The 19,429-nt window shown below is 41.1% G+C and overlaps 1 protein-coding gene across 8 annotated transcripts in view; it reads left to right on the top strand.

Moving 5' to 3' along the window:
• ARHGEF28 (Rho guanine nucleotide exchange factor 28) overlaps positions 1 to 19,429 on the top strand; it is a 196,749-nt gene that overhangs the window by 31,787 nt on the left and 145,533 nt on the right. For all 8 annotated transcript variants that reach the window (XM_080372217.1, XM_080372219.1, XM_080372223.1 and 5 more), the window contains 3 exons: positions 10,704 to 10,887; positions 12,135 to 12,315; positions 15,668 to 15,740. In XM_080372217.1, coding sequence (XP_080228343.1) covers positions 10,704 to 10,887; positions 12,135 to 12,315; positions 15,668 to 15,740 — 438 coding nt within the window. The remainder of the gene's footprint in view (positions 1 to 10,703; positions 10,888 to 12,134; positions 12,316 to 15,667; positions 15,741 to 19,429) is intronic.

The following is a 19,429-nucleotide window of genomic DNA, read 5'->3' as shown; positions in this document are numbered from 1 at the left end:
CGTCTTAAATCTTTCTAATTCTTAATGACAGATAGCTTGAAATCTGCTACTGCCTTCCTCAGGAGGAGGATGGTTTTTGTCTGCCTTGTAAGCAGCTCTTTCAAGACATGTAAAAGCAAATACCAAGTCTCATTCAAATATTGCCTAGACAGGAGAGGAAAAAAACCATCCACCCAAACCACGTTACTTGTTTCGTTTTGGTGTGTAGTAAATATTTGTTCACATTACTCAACTGCTGGAACGGCTGTTGGATCTTAGCAATGAAGACCTTGATTCAAAGCCTGAAGAAATCAGCTGTAGTTTTGTTCACAGACTTGGCTAAGCTTTTCATCAAAACCAGTTGAAGCCCAGCCCAGAAGCATCAGTGGGATACCAGCAGTACTGAGAGATGCTTGGGCAAAGCCAGCTGGGTGCCTGCTCGCTTGAAACGTGGGGAAGTTTATGCTGGGTGTGTGGTGGGTCAGGCGTCAGGTCAGCTGGGTACCAGAGATCAGCTCCACTGGTAGTAAGGTCTGCCAGGACAACTGCTATCCAAATAGCAATTTTTTTTATTTTTAGTTATGCTAATTGTTACTTTCAGGTGTACTGCAACATTTCCATGCTCTTCCAACACATGGGAAAGAGTATGTGCCCTCATGAGACTTTTATAGGAATTGTATTTTTTGTTTCTATGCCTTTTTCATACTTTATTTACTTTTCAGATTTAAATATTATACATAAACAATTTTGAATACAGCAGAAAAGCAGGGACGTATGCTGCAGTTGCTATTCAAAGTTTCTGTGAACATTTAATGTGTTAGCCAAGCAGGCTGCATTAGCAGTTGCCTCATGGGCACTGTTGCAACTGAAGAGGTGACAATTCCCCTTGTACCCTGGTCATTGCTCCTAAACAAGCTGGATCTCTGCCCTTGTTTCTGAAAGAAATAAAATCCGATTCAGATTCCTGGGGCCTGGTAAGTGAGGGGCTCTCAGTGCAGTCCTGCCTGGGCAGTGCTTACTGGCCTCCCTTGTGGAGGGGGGGGGGGTCTCCAAAAAACTGCAGACAGTTTCTCCTTCAGTCCAAGGAGGTCAGTCATTCCTTTTGTCTTTCTCTGAGGTCCAGGCTTGGGCCAGGCCTGACATCTATTTTGGTGTTCTCTAAGCAGTTTGTATCATTTTTTCTTTGGCTCCTGTATCCTTTCTCTCTCTTTTGTGGGTGTACAGGTTTTATTCTTCTTACAGCTGTATTCTCCTTTCACCTGGCTCTTGAGAAGCACTGACTCGTGTTGCTTCCTTGTGCTGTCCCTATCGCTGTGTTTTTATCCCCAAAGCCAAGAGGCCAAGCACAGCTGAGGGCTGCATGCAACTGAGGGAGCCCCGTGTGTGCAGGGGAAGGAGAGGGGGGGAGAAGGGGATGGCCTGGGGCAGGGGGGCTTCAGGTCTCAGCACAGGTGAGAAGAGGAGGGAGGAGAAGGTTCATCATATTCCACCATGAGGTGATCAAGAGTTATCTCAGCACTCTGTTTCTTCCCCATGCTCCGAAAGATCAAAATGGGTGAGGAGTGGGGAATTTATGAGCATTTAGAAAGAGGATGAGACCTTCTTTCAGTGTTTGCTGTGCCTACAACTCTTTGGCCCAAAGGTCTGATGGCATCTTGACACTTGACAGTGTCAGGATGTTCTTTTTAGTATCAGTGTTGTGAAAGATGTGGTTGCTATCATCCATCACTAGTTAGGACCTCATGCTTGTGAGATTCTGTCAGTTTTCAGAGCTCCTGGATTACTTTTATTGGATCACTTTTAAGTGATACATTGCTGGAGAAAATCGTTGCACCATCTGGTGTTTTTGGACCTCATTCATTTTTATGAGGATTTAGAGACACACGGTTTGATGGAAAGATAGAAGAGTAATTTATTCATAGGAGTTTTGGTATTCAGAAAAACTGTTTGTATTCCCTTTATAAAGTATGAAAACGATTGGATAAAGTGAGAGCCTGGATTGTCTAGGGACAAATAATTCAGGAATTCAGCGCAGTTGCACAGGTCAGGACTTGTTAGCCACCTTATTTAAAGTTCAACAACAGAAACAAGAAAGCACGGACCTTCTGGTAATCCTCACTTGTAATAAATGCCTGTGTGACAACCGTGTCAGGAGTTGCTCACTCACACAGACTGGTCAGATGTTGAGATCACCTGGCCCACAAGCAGTTTGCTGCTGGAGGAAACTGGGGACCCAACAGAGGTGCTGTGGTTAGACATTAATTCGTTGGTGGGTTTGAAGAAGTGGGAATGAGCAGCAGGGAAGGGGGACAGGGGAAGCTGATTTTTTTTTTTTTTTTGATTGGACCTTCATAAAGGGTATTTTCCTTCTGAAAATCGGATTATTCAATTTACAGAGATAATCAGTATTAAATATTAAGCCAAATTACTTGTTTAGCTGCTCTAAAAAAAAAAAAAAAAGAGACTCTTCCCACAGTATTTCAGTTTAGCAAACAACAGAAGAAAGAAAGATGAAGCGGTTTAGTCTGGATGAGAAGATGCTTCCAAGTAACCCTTTCTCTCTTATTACCATCAGGTTAGGGCAATATTTTAGGGCTGGCAGCCCCCAAGAACCATAGGCTGAGCATCTTCAGTGTAACTTTTTTGTTGCTGACACACTCAGGCTTATGTCCCCTGGCTGTTGGAGGGGGAGCAGGAACACAGGAATGTGGACCTTGCAAGACACCCACCTCATGCACAGGAGGCTGAGGGCATCTCTGTCTAGTTTTTAAGGGCATTGCTGGGAGAGTGAGTTCAGGTTGTCTGTGTGATTTAACTGTGTTGGTAATCACACAAGAACAGTTGCTACCAGCTTTGCTGCTATTTACAGTTATTTTCAAGAGAAAGAGTGCTCTTTTAGGGTTAAGGCTATTAGTAGAAGTAATAAAATTACAGCCTGAATTATGAGAATTAATTGTGGGTCATAGGGAAGGGGAAAATGTCTGTACTTGTTTAATTCTCTTTCGTGAAGAAGGAGAATTTCTGTTTTATTTCATAAATGCTTTGTAATTGTTTTCTACGAATAAGTCTTGTGGTGTGAAATACCCAGCCTCGCAGCTTTATAGTTTGCCTTTGGGGAACACTCTTCCTTTTTCTGTGGCATTTTTTACTTTATTGCCCTCTCGCTGCCCTTTTCTTTGTAAATCCTGTTACTGTTCCCACTTGGTGTGAACACATTCCTGCTAAGCTGCATCAGTTGAAAACTGGCTGTTGCATGTCATATTTTTCATCAAAATTAAAGAAAATTCTGTCTGTGTGTTTTCCTTGGTTGGAATTTTAGATTTCTTTTTTCCTGTAGAAGGAAAGGGAGAGGGGGACAAAGTGTCTCTTCTTCCTGGAATTAGGAAAACACTGGGAGCAGTGGATAAATATTTCTAGGTGTGATGACATTTGTGAGGGGAGGTAATATTTTTCTGGTCAGACAGGCTAGGTGGGGGTTAGAGGAACAAACCAATCTTTGGCCATGTAGGAGTCTGCCCCTTTGGAAACTGTGCAGGCCAGAGGGAGGATGATGCTAGCCTGGGCATCGGGAAGCAGAGAATGCTGCTTCCAGTGCCTGCTGCGGACCAAGAAACATGTGGCATGGGACGAGATATTGGCAAGCGTACTTCAGCTTGTGGTTCCTCAGCAAGTGTATGATCATCATCTCCTGGTAAGTGGTAATAATAGCAGAGAGAAGAAGTTTGAGATCCTCCTGACCATGAAGGGGCTTTTTGGGAAAACCCCTGAGCACATGGAGGAGATGGTGATACACAGAGTGACAACAGAGCAAATACTGTAAGAGATACAAAAGATCAAGTTTCCTATTGAAGGCAGTATGTAAGTAGTGGGGTTCAGGAGCCTGCTCTGCTGCAGGAGGGACCAGGTATGAAGTGATGGTCTGACTAACCTTGGGTTGGCTGTGAGCTGGAGAGCTGCTCTCTGCTTCTGGCTGAGAGGCTGTCCCTGCTTGATGTTGAGTGCTGCAGTGGTGCTCAACACAAACAGCTTGAGGGAATGTTTGGCTGTAGTACAAAAGAGTGAGGAATATCCCTCTCCTAACAGTAAACATCTCCTACAGTGTTTTGCATCTTTGTTGAGGTCACCTGAGCAGTAAAGTCAACTGAAACTTCACCTGATGGTGTAGATGGTGGCACCATGCATGCCCTTTACTGCATGGAGCTGGTGGATGGGAGTCTTCTCTAATCATCCTGCTGCTAAAACTGCTGGGGCTAGACTCCCTGAAGTCCACCTTTGTGATGGAGCTTAAACCTCCACCCCATCTCTTCCTTGTCTTCTGCAGCATTGATGCCAGAAGTGAACCATTCTGAGTGTTAGTTGATAAAGGTATGATAAATATGGGTACTAATTAAAGAAGAGGGGGATGCTGCAGATAATAAGTGGAAAGGGGACATGTCACTGCAGTCCTGGGCTTTCATATACTTAACTTTGTGCATTGCAGCCACTGTCTAGTCACAAAACCACTTGTGTGTGTTTTTGCAGTGGTGGGGTGCACAGAAGATGGCTTTATAAATGATCTCATACCTAAAGGAAAAACAAAAAAATGAACAGTAATACATAAAAGTATGAAGCCAGGAAAAGCTGGAATTTGTCAGCCAGTTTTGATGTCTCCCCCTGCTTTTCAAGTCGCAAGTCCTGAGGTTTTTAGTCTCCTTCCAGGAAATGAATGAGATTCATAGCCCAGAAAGGGCTTAGGCATTTCTGTCAGAGAGAAATATTTGTTTTTAGTTTATTGTTTTGGACATAGGAAAGTATTCAAGTGCAAGGAAGAACAAAAGGACTGACTTAATGTTTAAAACAGACAGTGTTTGGTTCAGCTCTGTGTAACTCGGAGTGCCTTGGCTGGAGAATCGGGATGTGATGCAAAGGGTCCTGATAATGAACATATTTTACAGCACCACCTGCCTTACAGTAGCTGACCCTGTATGAATCAGCCAGCAGTGTGTCTTTCAAATCTTGGGAATTGTCGGGTTTGTTTCTTCATGGAAAATGGTATTTTATACCATTTAAATATGTATATGGTGAAGTAACCTTGTGTTTTTTCTTTACCTTATTTTCTTCCTGTTTGCCACTGAATGCAGTTGAATTAATGATGATGTTTTTTCATATATATTTTTTTATTTCTTGATGTTTTTGTTTCTGTCTTTTTTTTGTTTGGTTGGTTGTTTTTTTTTCCCCACCATTTTGACACATTTGAAAACTTCCCCAGGGGAAGGGGAAAAGCAAGTGAAAACTGTGGGAAAATTCCATTTGTTCTGTCACAGTGAGGAGCTGTAAGAAGTAGTGGGAAAGAGGAGAATCAAAACTGGAAATTGTTCTTAAGAGAAAAAGTGGTAAAACCCAGTTGTTTCAAAACTTTTCCTTTTTTTTTTTAGTGCAGATCTTTTGGTTTTAGGCCAGTCTATTTATAAAGCTTATTATCAGTCATTGTGTCTTTCTGGGTTTTTTTTGCTTTGACATTGATGAACCTGGAATAGAACCACAGCAGAATTTGGGTGGAGGTGGTCCTTGAAGGTGGCCTGGTCTTACCCTCCGCTTGGAGCAGGACTAGCTTCAAGGTTGGATCAAGTTTCTCAGGGTCAGGTTTTGAGCACCTCCAAGGATGAAGTGTTTGTAATCTCCTGGGTGACCTGTCCCAGTGTTTGACCATCCTCATGGTTAAAAATACTTCCTTTGTATTGAAAGAACATATGTACTTTTCCATTTATCCTTCAGTCTCACAATTTGTGTTTCAGATGTTAGTATCGTGAAGCTATTAGTAATTGCTTTGTGTCATCAAGTTCTGCTCGCTGTTGGGCAAGCCAGGTGGCAGTAGTAAGGGAAGTAGCCCAGCAAATGCATGGTCTGTAGAGGTGAAGTGTGGGGAGGAATGTGAGTGCTGTTTCTGGCTAAGTGCATCAGGAGTGAAAAAAGCCAGTGAAGCTGCCAGGTGGTTAAGCTAGCCATGAGCAAATTTAACTTAAGGCTAGGCAAAGGTTGTTAGTTTGGGCAGATAAAAATTAGTTGCTAGAATATTTGTGGTGAGATAAATAGAAGTTATTGTTATAGATGGTGTTTTAAGGCTACAAAGATTAATTACTGTTCATTAATTCTTTTTAGATCTAGGTTCTTTTCTGGCAGCCTTATTCATGCTGCATTGTTTTTGAGATTTGGCTGTCAGAAGAGAAACTTTATTTGGTGCAGTGCTGGAGTGGAGAGAAGGCTATCCCTCATTAGAGAAGGCGTCCTAAGGGCTCCCTTTTTGCCGAGTGGGAAAGTCCTAGTCTCACCTTGTAATATACACAGAAATATGTATATTTGGCCCCAGGCCAAAGGTTTAATCAGAGGATGGAGTTCAGAGTGAAGTTTGCCTTTTTGCTCCTGTGTTTTTAATCTGAGGGTTGGGGTGTGGTTGTGGTAATCAGATGCTTAGTGTGCTTAATACTAGTTGATATATTTGCATGTGTTTTAATTAGGTGGACTTAGGGGCTGACTGCTTATTAAGCTGTTTATAGAAAAAATGGTCTAGTTGGAAGCATCCAAAGAACCCACTTGGATGTCTAAAGTGGGACATTATAGCAGAACTGAAGTACTGTAGACCAAGGAACAATTCTGAAAGCTCATTTTTAGTCAACATTTTAACATTTAAAACACATAATGTTTATTCAGGGGTTATATTTTGGATCACAGCATTTCCTGGGCATCTAAACTCGAACTCCTTGGTGTACATATAAGCATGCTGGACAAGGGCATGCTGGTGCCTGGTGTCTGGTGGTGCATGGCTGAAGTCCAGTCTGGTGGCATAGCCTTGAGTCTGCTAAAGTCCTTGCGTGGCAGACTCTCTGAGGTACAGGAATAGCACTGGGGCCAGTGCAAAGCACAGATGATGTTATCAATCTCTATTCAGAAACATAGCTAGGGACACCCTGGCTCCCAACATAGTTTTTCACGTCTGATAACAGTATAATGACAAATGCATCCATGTCCAAACAGCAGAGACTTCCCGCTAGTCAGCCTGTTCCTTTCTTGGTCTGCTGCCTTGCATCACTTGGATTTCCCTCAGTGGCATGACCCATTTTCAATTACTCTGCAACAGAGGGGACAGGGTGTGCTCTCACGAGATGAGAGATCAGAGGAAGTTTGAAGATGTGTGTGGGTTCAAACCCCATCTGACTGAGGAGGAAGGTGAACAGGGGTTTCCCATTTTTCAAGTGGCACATCAGCCATCATTTCCACTATCTCTGGACAGGTTTTGGCAAGCCTGAGCCCTGCTCATTTAAGTGTTCTTCTGTAGAGGGTGGTCTCACATCCAGGCTGTTTGATGAATAATGCTTGGTTGGGCTTTGAAGCTGTGCGTTAGAGTCAGATCCTCATGCCTCCATATTCCCTATGGGATGACTTTATCTAGCTGCTCACTCATTGTGTGGGTTTTGCTCTTGTGAGACCCCACCTGGAGTACTGCAGCCAGCTCCAGGGTTCTTGTCACAAGAAAGATATGGACCTGTTGGAGCAGGTCCAGACAAAGGCCGTGAAGATGATCAGAGGGCTGGAACACCTCTCCTATGAACCTGGAGAAGAGAAGGCTCCAGGAAGACCTTATTACAGCCTTCCAATAAAAAAAGGAGGCTTGTAAAAAAGGTGGAGGAAGACTTTTTACCAGGGCCTGTAAGAACAGAACAAGGGACGATGGTTTAAAACTGAAAGATAGTATATTTAGATTGGATATAAGGAAGAAATTATTTTATCATGAGGGTGGTGGGACACTGGAACCATTTTCCCAGAGAAGTTGTGGATGTCACATTATTGAAAGTGTTCGAAGTCACGTTGGATGGGGCTTTGGGCAAGCTGATCTAAGTGAAAGATGTCCTTGTCCATGGCAGGGTGGTTGGACTAGGTGATTGTTAAAGGTCCCTTCAGAGCCAGGCCATTCTATGGTTCCCTATTGCTGTCCAGCAAAGCAGTTCTGCAAATGCTTGAGTTGGATTTAGTGGAATTTAAAGGTTGCATGTATTTGAAAACTTTGAATCATATATGCCATCTCATCTAATAGGTATGTAAACACTGTAATTCATATTAGTGTTGGTAACTAAAATGCAGCGATGATCATTGTCTCCAAAGACTGAAATTATAACTATTTTGCAGATGTTTGAGGAAAAAACCCCATAGTTCGCTTAATTTCCTCTGTGGCCTAGGATCCTGCAGCAGATCCTGTGTCCAGCTGGACACATTTTTGCCTAGAATCTGAAGTGGGGAGACCAAGAAGCAATTTCATTGCCCAGAACCTGGGGAGAAAATAAATGTTGCATGGGTAATGCACCAGATCACATGGAAGCTAGTCACAAGTAAGAAGGAAGTTTGAAGATTAATTTTTAAAAAAATAATGACATGACATTTTATGTGTGTTCTAGAAATAATTAGGTACATAATATGTATATGTTTAATGATATTCTAGTTTAAGGAATCCCCCCTGCATCTTGCTAATGTGTCTGCTTCTGTTAGCACTGCAGTGAAATAAAGGTTTCAGATGCGACGTGAAGGTTTGCTGGCTGATGCAGTGCTAGTCTGTGTGCTGAAGCTCTGTTTCACTCTGATGTCTGGAATTTGTTTCATTTATTGAAAGAAGCTTGCCCTGGTTTTCTGTGATTTGTCTCTGTCTCAAAGTTTTGATTCCACTTGAAATGGAAAGATAAGAAGTCTGGATGGGTTGCCACCAAATATTCAGAGAGAATCTTGATCACCAGTGGAGATCCTGAAGTAATTTTCCCTGTGGAGCAGTAGAGCAAGTTCCTTATGTTCCTTGCCATTCTGACTTTATGAGATGGGGAGATACAGTGTTTAAAAAATATTATAACACTTCAAGTTCAGCATTTTCAAAGCAGGCTAATGATTTTGCTGTCCGTGTCATGTTCCCCCTCCACCCCCGCTGAGGACATTCCAAAAGGTCCAGCTTTGCAGAAGGCAACTCTTCTGTTAAGATACCGCGAGAGGATGTACTCAGCTGAGCTGTTACAGCAGCCTTCAATTATGTAAAAGGAAGCTGTGAAGAGAAAGGAATAATATTTTTCGCACCCATTTTGGATGGGGCAAGAGGCATCAGGCTTACACTGAGAAAGGGCGAGCTAGGTTAAGCATTTCAAATCTTTTTAACTGTGAGGGTGAAATTATCACTTATGTAGATTGCCTTACAGAGATTATGAAAACTTACCATTGGAAGGTCTCTAGAACAGATGAGACAAACATCTGTCAGGAGTGATTTAGGTTGAGCTGATCCTGTGTTAAGGCAAGGTGTGGACTAGAGGCCTCTTGAGGACTCTTCAAAGGTTTGCTTTTTGGTGATTCTATAAAATAAAATACTCCTGACACTTTCAGGGGGAGTACTTAAACTGAATAGGAGTCAGCCATGAGCCACTGCATTTGCATATAACTACATGATACCTTTGCTCAACGCGTGTGAGTTTCTGAAAAATGTGTTTATTAGCTTTTTGGCTACATGACTGTTCTCTCTGCTGGGGGATTACTTTCCATCAGAGAGTTTTGTCTTGTAAATATTGATACAGAGGAGAAATCTGACAGCAATTTGCTGTTGGTTTTAACTGTATTATTTACACAAATGTGTGCTTGTACCTACATACGCTTCAGGAAGTTCACCTTTCCTTTGCCACTGAAGTGTATAATTTTCAGTAACGTGTACTGAACTGGTTGGGTAACAGGGAAGAAAAAGTCCATTGAATCAGGATGATAACTTTCAATGGAATTTTGTAAATCAGTGGAAGCCTATTAGATCTCTGCTGGTTACTCAGAGAACTGTAGAGTAACTGCCCTTAAATACTTGGCCCTTGTGAAAGTACCCTTATATTTAACTTCATAGCGAAAAAACATTTTAAGGAACAGGTTGAGTGGCACTTGAGCTTAATTTTATTTATTGCCTTTAAATTGCGGAGGCTTTGTGTTTGAGAGTGTATGTAGACAGATAAACCCTTCTTTGAATAAAGGCCAGGGAAGGGCTTGAGTGGAGAATCAGCATCTAGTGACTAAGTCATCATTGTGTACTCTTTTATTTTAAGCTTCATACTGTCGAGCTTGATGATTATGTTCTAAAAAGTGGAGAGGAAGCATCAGCAGGTGAGGTCACCTTTCTGAAAAGAGACACAAAAATTATCCTGTATATTTTACCCACATGTTTTTTAGCTTACGGCTAGCTTGCTGTGCCTCTGAGGATCTCTCACTATGCTTATAAAACAGCCTGCCTTGAAAAAGCACACCCGTTTTTTTTCTTTTTTTTTCTTTTCTTCCCTCCCCTGCCTTTAGGTACTTAGCCATGCTGAGGGATATTTTGTGTTGCTGAGGCAATGCAAAGCAGCTGGAAAATTGCCTCTGCAATGTCTTCTGCAGTATATTGGGCATCTCTTGTGCTGAACGCTACAAAAGAAAAGAAAGAGAGAAATACAAAGATTATCTAATTCAAACTGTTTTCTTTGACTGCTGAAATTAGATGGTATTTGGATTTCCTAGGTTAGCTCCACAGATGCAATTAAGTATCTAACTCTGTTGATTTTAACAAAAGACAGATTCTTCCAAAGTACTTTTTCAGGTCTGAACCTGAGATGTGGTATTTCTGCAGCTGGTAGCAAGTTTCTTTTGATGGTTCCTAGCAAATAAAATGCTGGTTATTGTTACTGACAATTTTGTTTGCTGTGTTTTTTCAGAGCCTAAATGTAAAGAAACTCTTCTCCACCTTGTGATGAAATTGGGCTTGGTTAAGCTTTCCCAGTTCTTAGCAGCCCAGCCTGGAGGGTCATCAGCATTAGCATTACCTAATGAGGATGGAGCAACACCATTAGATTTGGCTTTACAAAATGGACACTCCAAACTTGTTGAGGTCTTCACAAAGTGAGTATAACTGTTTGCTGTTTCCTGTGAAAAATTCCTATCAGTTAAGGACTATGGGGAGTACTGTTGTCTTTCTCAAGAGCTGCCTGTTTTGTGTTGGTGTCTGTTGCTTTTTGCCATTATAAGTGGTAAACTTTTATTTGCGATTAAAGAAGTTTATGATTTGCATCCTTCATTACATTTGCAAGTCAATTAACAGTCTCTTCAGTGATGGAGGACCAGCTGCACCATCAGGTACCTCACCCAGCACTATTGCAGCTGAATCCTGACACATCATAAGCAAGTAAATACCTATAGAGAAGTATTCAGATGTAAACAGAACCATAGGATCTGACTTTCACATAATCTCAGTGGTCTTCGTAACCTCTGTAAAGCTTAGGTCTGAATGGATAAAGGAGAGTCAGCAGCAAAGCCAGTGCTGCAGCTATGACTCTTATTTTGCTGGAGAGTGCCACAGTGACAAATGACTTAGAGGACAAGTGCTTTCTGGCACGTTTCAGCTATCTGGAGTTTCCTCTGTAGGGACATGAGGAGCTGCATGGTGTGTGTGTGTGTGTCTTGGGGTACCAAGCATTCAGCATCAGACACCCCTTCACACTGTTGGCTTTTCTTTGCAAATAGAAACACATGAGAACTGGGTTGCATTTTTATTTCAGGATGTGGCTCTTTTGGTTCTGGCTACACAGAACATATAGTTTATGTGACGCTTATCCGTACTTCAGTTTGAAAAAAACACATCACCTTAGAACACTGGTACAGTACACTATGTTATGAAGGTCTCATTTGTTTGTAACGTCCAAACAATGGTGTATTCCCTTGAGATTTTCTGTTTTTCACTGTCGTGGGATAACAAACCTGCAAGCTGCCAGTCGTGTCCTACTGCTATATATGGCAACATTAACAGGAAAAGGTACTATTGCTAATTTACAGCAATAAGGAGAAATAGGTATTGTCACAGCTTGCTGCTTCTGGCTTATTTTACTAGTGAGTAATCATCTAGAGCTGACATTGTTTTTTCTCCAACGATGGCTAGAAGTAGTTCTTAGGCCTGAATGGGGTCATTGGTTAAGTATTTGTTTGCCCAGCTGTGTTTTCGGTGGATGTTTCAGATTTTCTGGCTGTTTTTTGCAGTGGGTGCATTGGGAACCCAACGGGCTGTGCTGAAGGCGAGCAGCTCACTGTGGCTGTGCTTTTGTTCTACCTGTGTGTGGAGCGTTTGCTTTGGTTTAAAGAGTGTGTCATTCCAGTTTCCAGGGCCAGCAGTCACTTGACATTTCAAGAGTGGAGATCAGCGAGGGTACTCGCGTACAGTTTGTTCATTCATCAGGAGCTCTGACGCTGACATTTAGCCACACAGCACAGCACTTGCTGGAGTCTGACATTAAGCTCTTCAGAAAATACTTCTGGGACAGACCTCTTCTTTACCAGGTAGGTACCTATCTACCTCAGGGCATTATCACAGATTTTCTTCAATAATTTCCGGGTATACACTCTTCAGACTGGATTTATTTCTCTTGAACAGTCTTTTAGTTTAAGCTGCCTGTGTCACTAAAGGCCGTTGTAATTGCGGGATAACTGTTGTGGGCTTCTACTTTGTGTAAGTGTAGCACATTGTACATGTGAAGCTGGAGGACCAGAAATGTTGAGAACTTTATCAAAGCCTCCTTTGCCTCCCAAGTTGTGTTTGAATCATTGTGGATTCTACAGTGAATACTCCCTTGAAATCTCTGAGTCTTTAATTGCATTGCTATTGTATTCACATTGGTACTTTGAGATATTTAATTTAGCTCCGTTCTTTTGTCTAGCACTGTAATGCCTGGGAACGTTTACCAAGAGCCAACCCCCAGTCCGTTACTTACAGCAGAAATACAGAGTACAGACTTTTGCTGTTGAGTTTACTTATGGTGTAGTGGGCTTTATTTTACTTAAGGTATCAGGAGCACTGATTCTTCAGGACATCTCTGTTTCAGTAAAGTAAGGAGAACACTTGAAAGCACAAGTTTTTTAACAGCAGTGCAGGTGCCCACTTACGTTTCTGAGACTGCATGGCTATATAAAACTACTGAACTAAAAATATACTAAAAATAGGATTTTTTTCTTTTTCTTGTCTTAAAATTCAGCTTTTATTTTCCATGCTTAAGTTAAGGTTTCCTTATTTGTGCACTCTTTTTCCTTGAGTTATCTTTACTGCATTCTGTGTGTTTGGTATTTTGGTTTTTTTTTCTTTGATTTAGAATGTGATTCACATGTTATGTTTAAACCACAAACTTAAGGTGTGATGTATTGTGTAGTCTTTATGTATAATCTCATGTAACTACACTGGCAAGATTTTGATTTGCTCTGATACAAAGAAGTTAATTCTGCATTTGTAGCTTTCAGACTACCTGTGATTTGTGTGTGGCTTCTCCATGGAAACAATAGTAAACCCAATAGCAAAACCAAGACTAATGAAGAATGCAGGCTTTTTCTTGCACTCATCAAACCCATGTTGTTCTTTCAGTCCTTGAAATAGAAAAAAAAGGTGTGGTATGTTAGATGCTTGCATGCCTGTTGGAGACAAAGACTCTTAAAGGCTGCAAAATTCTGCACTTCGTATTTGCAGGAAAAAGCCTACTACCTTTCACTTGTGCATTTCCATTTTGCTCATTAGCCCGGTTGCAACAGTCTAGATTGTCCGTTGTGGGGACTCTATTCCCCCCCCACCCCCCACCCAGCTTCAGTGTTGCACTGCTTTTAATAAAGCAGAAATAAGCCAGAATGATTGGGAAGATCACATTGTTTAGTTAACTTTAGTTACCATCCTGAAGCATATGTGGGGGGATAAGCAAACTGTCATGTTTAGACTATGTATTGTGCCCCAAAGGTAAGGTGAAACTGATTTTTTCTGTTGCAAACAACGACTTGCAGCCCTCAGTTGGGTCCAAAGCATAAGGTGGGCATTAGAAATTTCATGATACATAGTCTTTTGAAAGTAGAGTTAGAATTTATTGCTGTACTGGAGTATTCAGCTCATTTACAGCAGACTAAGACTGTATGTCTAGTTTATTGTATCTTGAGACTGCACCACATTGATATTTTAGGCTTGGGTCAGAAAGGCATGGACTAAGGAGAAGGAGCTTGTCACTATTATGGTGGCATGCAGCGTTGGATTTGTGCATGTGAAATGGATGACTTAGGGAGCAGCATAAACTATTTTTGCATTTATTCATGCATGAAAGTCATAGTATTTCTCAAGTATGTTCTTCAGTCCCTGGTCTGTGGGTTCTTTTAGTTCCTTGACTATTCCTTACAAGTCTAAAAGAGTAATGGAAAAGTTAAACAAGCTGTCGTTAAACTCAGGCTAGAGTTACCCGTAAGGGAGCCGTGCCTTTAGTGGAAACCTTCAGGAGCTCTGCAGTTCAGATAGTGTAAACTCACAGGTTTTGTGGCTGTCCTGGACAATACAGAAGAGAGATTTCTGAAGGTGATGAGGAAGAGTGTGGAACCTTGAGCACTGTGCAACCTCCTTGGGGCAGAAAATGTGTGGTGGTAGCAGCATCTGTCAGTGAGGCTGTGTGGTTCATTGTACCACCTCCAGCAGAACCCTGAGCAGCGTGTGGAGGTGGTCTGTTTGGCTGTCTCAGTTGCTGGAAGCAGCACAGCCAGTGCAGGTGAGAGGTCCTCTACAAGAGAAAAAGAAATCTGTGGACTAATGGACACATATGAAATGGTGTCAGGAGAATAAGAAAAAAAACCAAAGGCCAAGCCAGGATAATAATCCAAAATTATTAAGATAATTTATGGTAATTTAAGTAATTTTGGTGTCTGGTGGTGGACAGATTTAGTAATTTCCCAGGGAGGAGCTGACTTAGTTCTGCCTGGTAGGTGTAGGAGTAGTTGTCTCACACACCAACAGATGAGCAGAAAAAAATGCAACTAGTCCTGTTGAAGTGGGGTGGGGGATATAGCTAGCTTTGCAGCTGCATGGCTTTGAAATCAGTTTGGCTGACATATTCAGCCAGAATAATCCTTGACTTTTTCTTTTCTATTCAGGTTGCCACGCTTCCTCTCTGCTGCTCTTGTACATGACAAATACACAGGCAATCTTAACTAGAGGGAAAGACTGGAAGCAAGCAGAGTTGTAGATGAAACTACGCAAAAGGAGACATTCTGTCCTACACTCTTTGCTTTATAATCTTTGAAAGTTACTAAAATAAGGGACTGAATCTTAGCACCCTCTTCCTTTTGAGCAGGAGTGATACAGTCAGTGTGTGTATCTGAGCAAGGGGCCAGTGCAGCCAGGGGCTATGGATGTGGGGAGGGAGCGGCTCCTGCTTTCCAGGCAGGGTTTACCATGTAGTCAGTGTTTAGTCCTGGTTTAGCCTCTTTGTATTGCCTATCCATCAAAACTGCTTGCTTTATAGGGATGCTTTCAAGGTTAACTAGAATGGTTCTGAATAGAGCTGTTGTGCAAAGCTGCTGTGCTGCTTTTCTCATAGAAAAGGAGGTTATAAACAATGAAGTACAAATGTTAAATCTCATCCTTTAGATCCCTTGTGTATTTTAAGCAGGAGGTAATTTCTCTCTAGTTGAAAATACTTTATCCATTTCCCTCTTGAGGAATTGCTATTGGTTTCTTCTGGAGGGTAACTGATTAAATACTCTCTGGAATCTCTATCAAACATTTTAATATTGCTTGTAACATACTTGTTTGCTAGTCTTTGACATTGGCTTTGAGTTTTCAGATAAATGTCATGGACATCAAATACAGTTACTGTCATTTTGATTTTTTTTTTTATAGAGTATTAATTCAAATGAAGTTGAGACAGTGGAAAGTCCAAAAATGCCCTGCAGTCCAACAAGCTCTGTAGAAGGTACAGTTTTTTTATTCCATAATGTTGCAGTCTTTAAAAGCTTTAGAAAGTTGGCACAGATTCATACACTATTTATTCAGAAAAATCATGTTTCATATGACAGAGAGTTCTAAGTAGACAACAGTGGAACACAAATCATACAGTGTGAGAGTTGTGTAAATTGTGATATTTCCTACAGAGCATTAGTTTTCTGATGTCAGATTGAAATTGTTCACAAAATATTGCGACATTTATAGTGACTGGAAAAGCCTTAACTGATTTTACAGTAATACCCAGAAAAATGTCAGGATGTTCCAGGAGATGGCACTGTTTAACTGAATGAACGCTCCAGACTGCAAATTTCCTTGAAGCCAAATAGCTGAAGTTAGTAATGATAGCAGTAGAGCAACATTTTGTCTTAATAGTTTTGGGATCTAGCTCAGACTTCTTAATACGGCAAAATTCCCATATATTTCAGTTAGACACTGAATATTTTGGTGAGCAGTTTACCTCTGTAAGGATTGAGGGACTGTGCTTGCTCATGAGAACTCTCTTTCATTAGCAGAATATATCCCTGTGTACCATGAAGCGAGCATCTCTCAGGGCTGAATGGAAAATCACAAAAAAAGATCATTCTTCAATATCAGAAGTATGACACTTCAGGTGTTTATATATGATTGTAAGGAATTAAGTATTCATCAGTTGGCCATTTGCTTATGTGGCTGGCACTGTATATTTGGATGAAGCAACAAGATGAAAACTGTGACTTCTGCAAGAGGCTCAGTCTTGGTCAGCAGCTGTCCTGGAGGTAGCCTTAGTGAGAGCTGCAGAAATGCAAACACCTGCATAAACTGCTGACAGGGTCAGGACTAGACTGAGGGAGAGTAATGGGACTGCAGTTCCAGGTGATATCAGCTGGTAACTTCAAGTGAATGGATAAAATGGGGACACAATTATCATGTAGCTTGGGTTTAAACATGTAGGCTGCTTCACTTAGTCCTGGAAAAGGAGTTTTATGCTCAACTTATCCAGCACCATTCAGGCAACAAGTGTTCTGCTGTTAGAAGGTAAATTTGCAGGGAAATGATAAGCAGTTGGTAGCAGTTGCAAACTATGTATCTGTTACTGTAAGTGTAAGCAGCAATTTACCATACCAAGTTTGTGAATAATGACGCAGTGTGCAAACGCATTGACTCTGGGTATTCATGTAAGTACTGTACTCCGACCAGTGTGGTCTTTATGCTGCCTCTTGGGTACAGAAAGTGAATGGCCTGAATTGGTAGCACTATATGCGGCAGTAGCTTGGGCAATACAACTTACAGTTGATGATTACTAGGTGATGATTATTTTTCACTAAAAGCAGTTTTAATTCAGGCTGACTTGGCATTATCTGCTTGGATAATGAGCATCAGTAGATACGATTGGCCAAATAGAGAACCACCAGTTCAGGATGTCTAGCCCCATTTTTTATTCTGGTTGTAAAGTGCCTTTTCCTTTCTTTATGCAAAAGATATTTGGCATGGATATTGGCATAGGCACACCTACCTATTTGTGCTTTCAATGGAAGCTGTATGCTTTTGTGCCTTTATGCATCAGAGCTATTTTGTACTCTTTTTTTTTTTTCTTTTTTTTTTAAAAAAACAACACAAACCCTCATTTCAGTTCAACAGCAAGAAAAATATGCCAAATTTTGGTAGTATCCAGAGCCTATACAAACAAATGGGTAGTAATCATGTTCGCACATTAAAATGTCTGGTCTCTGCTTGTAGGCATGAGGGGCCTGTTGTTTGTAAGCTGATGGGCAGCAAAGTTTTTTAATCTTCTTGGGTCTTTTTATTGTCATTGGTTACCACATCTCTGTAAACAAGCCTTTTTTTTTTCCTTTTTTTTTTTTTCTTTTTTTAATTTGCCTCTTTTGCTAAGCACCACCTCATCCAGACAATGAAAGATCACGGATGATCATTACTGGTGACTAGTAGCCTGTCTTACACTTTTCATTTGCCAGCATTCAGAAGACTTAAGAGATCTTTTTTCAAGATTGAGTTAACATTGTTGCTGCTACAAGCAGAAATGACACAAAATGATTGACAGAGTACTTTTTACTAAATTCTCAGTTGCATTCAGTGAACTCCTTTATAAAGTGACTCTAAGCTTAGGACATTAATTTGGTGCTTTCATGTAGTGAAAGGATCTTCCTTAGATATTGAGACTGCTGCCATTTCAAGAAGTAGTAACCACTGACTTCTGGGTGGGCCTAAAGTCAAGATCAACAGACCTTTAAAACACAATGCTATGAGAAGCCCTGAGCTATTACTGAGTAGGGGTTGCTATAGCAGTATGTTGCTTCTTGTGAAACGCAATCATATGAAAGCAGTGAGTCAATGTAAGGTGATGCTAGTAGCTTAGAAGTGAACCTCCCATAGCAGCTTAATTAAATTCAAATACGATGCAGAAGGATGAAGAAATAGAAGGTATTTTGGCTAATTCAGTAGTTTCTGCTTTTTTTCTGTTTTCTGACCTTGAAATTCCAATGCCCATGAATTGACTGAATACTGCTAACTGGAGGGTAAGCCATTTGCTATGTGTAGAGTGAACAGCTTTTTATTTCTGAGAATTGTGAGACTGAATAATAATAATGCCAACTGCATGGCAGTAGTGTGAAAAATCTTCTCACTGAGGCAATTAAAGTAAGTTTCTGCAGTTACAGAAGAAATAGTCTGTTCCTTCTAGCTGAAAGGTAAAGCCTGGGATGCTTTGATGGCACTAGTGACTTTGTGCTCTGTGATTGCACTCTGAATGCAAGGGGAGGTATATATGTGACTACTGCAGAAGGTTAATTAAAGAAGGTAGATTCATTAAAAATTAACAATCAAGATCAGCATAGACCCAGTCCTGACTCCTGCCAGCGTCTAGGGGCACTGCTGAGGTCAGGGATAACAGGCATACTGGTTGCAGTGGGCCCGTAATTGCATCCCAGAACTTCATCTCACAGTGACCTGCAGGTTATGTGCAGCCATTGTTGCTGGAGATTGTGTGATACAGATAATCTTTGAATTGTTTTTCCAAAGATACATTGATATAGCTCTTTTTTTAAAAAAACCCTTAAGTACAGAATTTGTGCAATGCTAAGAAAGGACAGAGGTCCCCAAACCATGCATTCCTCTAGGCAGTCCCCCAAACTACTCTATAGTGGCTGCTGACTCAGACTTAGTTTATTTGCAGGGGCTGGAGAATGGAGGGGTATTTGTGTATCTGAGAAAAGATGTGAACCTTGGGTTGAAAGATTCAATATAAAACGAAACATATTTACAGAATAGCTCTGGCTATATAATTATTATTATGTAAAATATCTTTACTAAAGAATAATGTTCCTGCAAGCCTGGGTGATGCTGGTGTTCATTTGCATTGCTGTAGCCAGATTATTCCTCTTTGTTGATGTCTGCGCAAAACTTGCGAAGTAGGTCCTTGCTTTGCATGTGCTGTGTCCTTCCCCACAGCTCTGCGAAGAAACCATTGAAAAAAAAAAAAAAAAAACTGTGACAGAAATTAAGTTATTTTTTACTTTTTGGGGTGGAAATGCAAGGTCTTCAGAAGGACATCAGCAAATACATGAAACCCCTGCAGAAGAGAAGTGGAGCCCAGCTACTCTGCAGAGTTGCTGTGAGGCACAGTGCTGGAACTGTTGATTTTCTGAGTGTGTGGGGTTAATC

Source organism: Falco punctatus (genome assembly GCF_963210335.1).
Source record: "Falco punctatus genome assembly, chromosome: Z".
Classification (NCBI taxonomy): domain Eukaryota; kingdom Metazoa; phylum Chordata; class Aves; order Falconiformes; family Falconidae; genus Falco; species Falco punctatus.
Note: the sequence above shows the minus strand (reverse complement) of the source record. Positions and strands in the feature narration are given on the sequence as shown.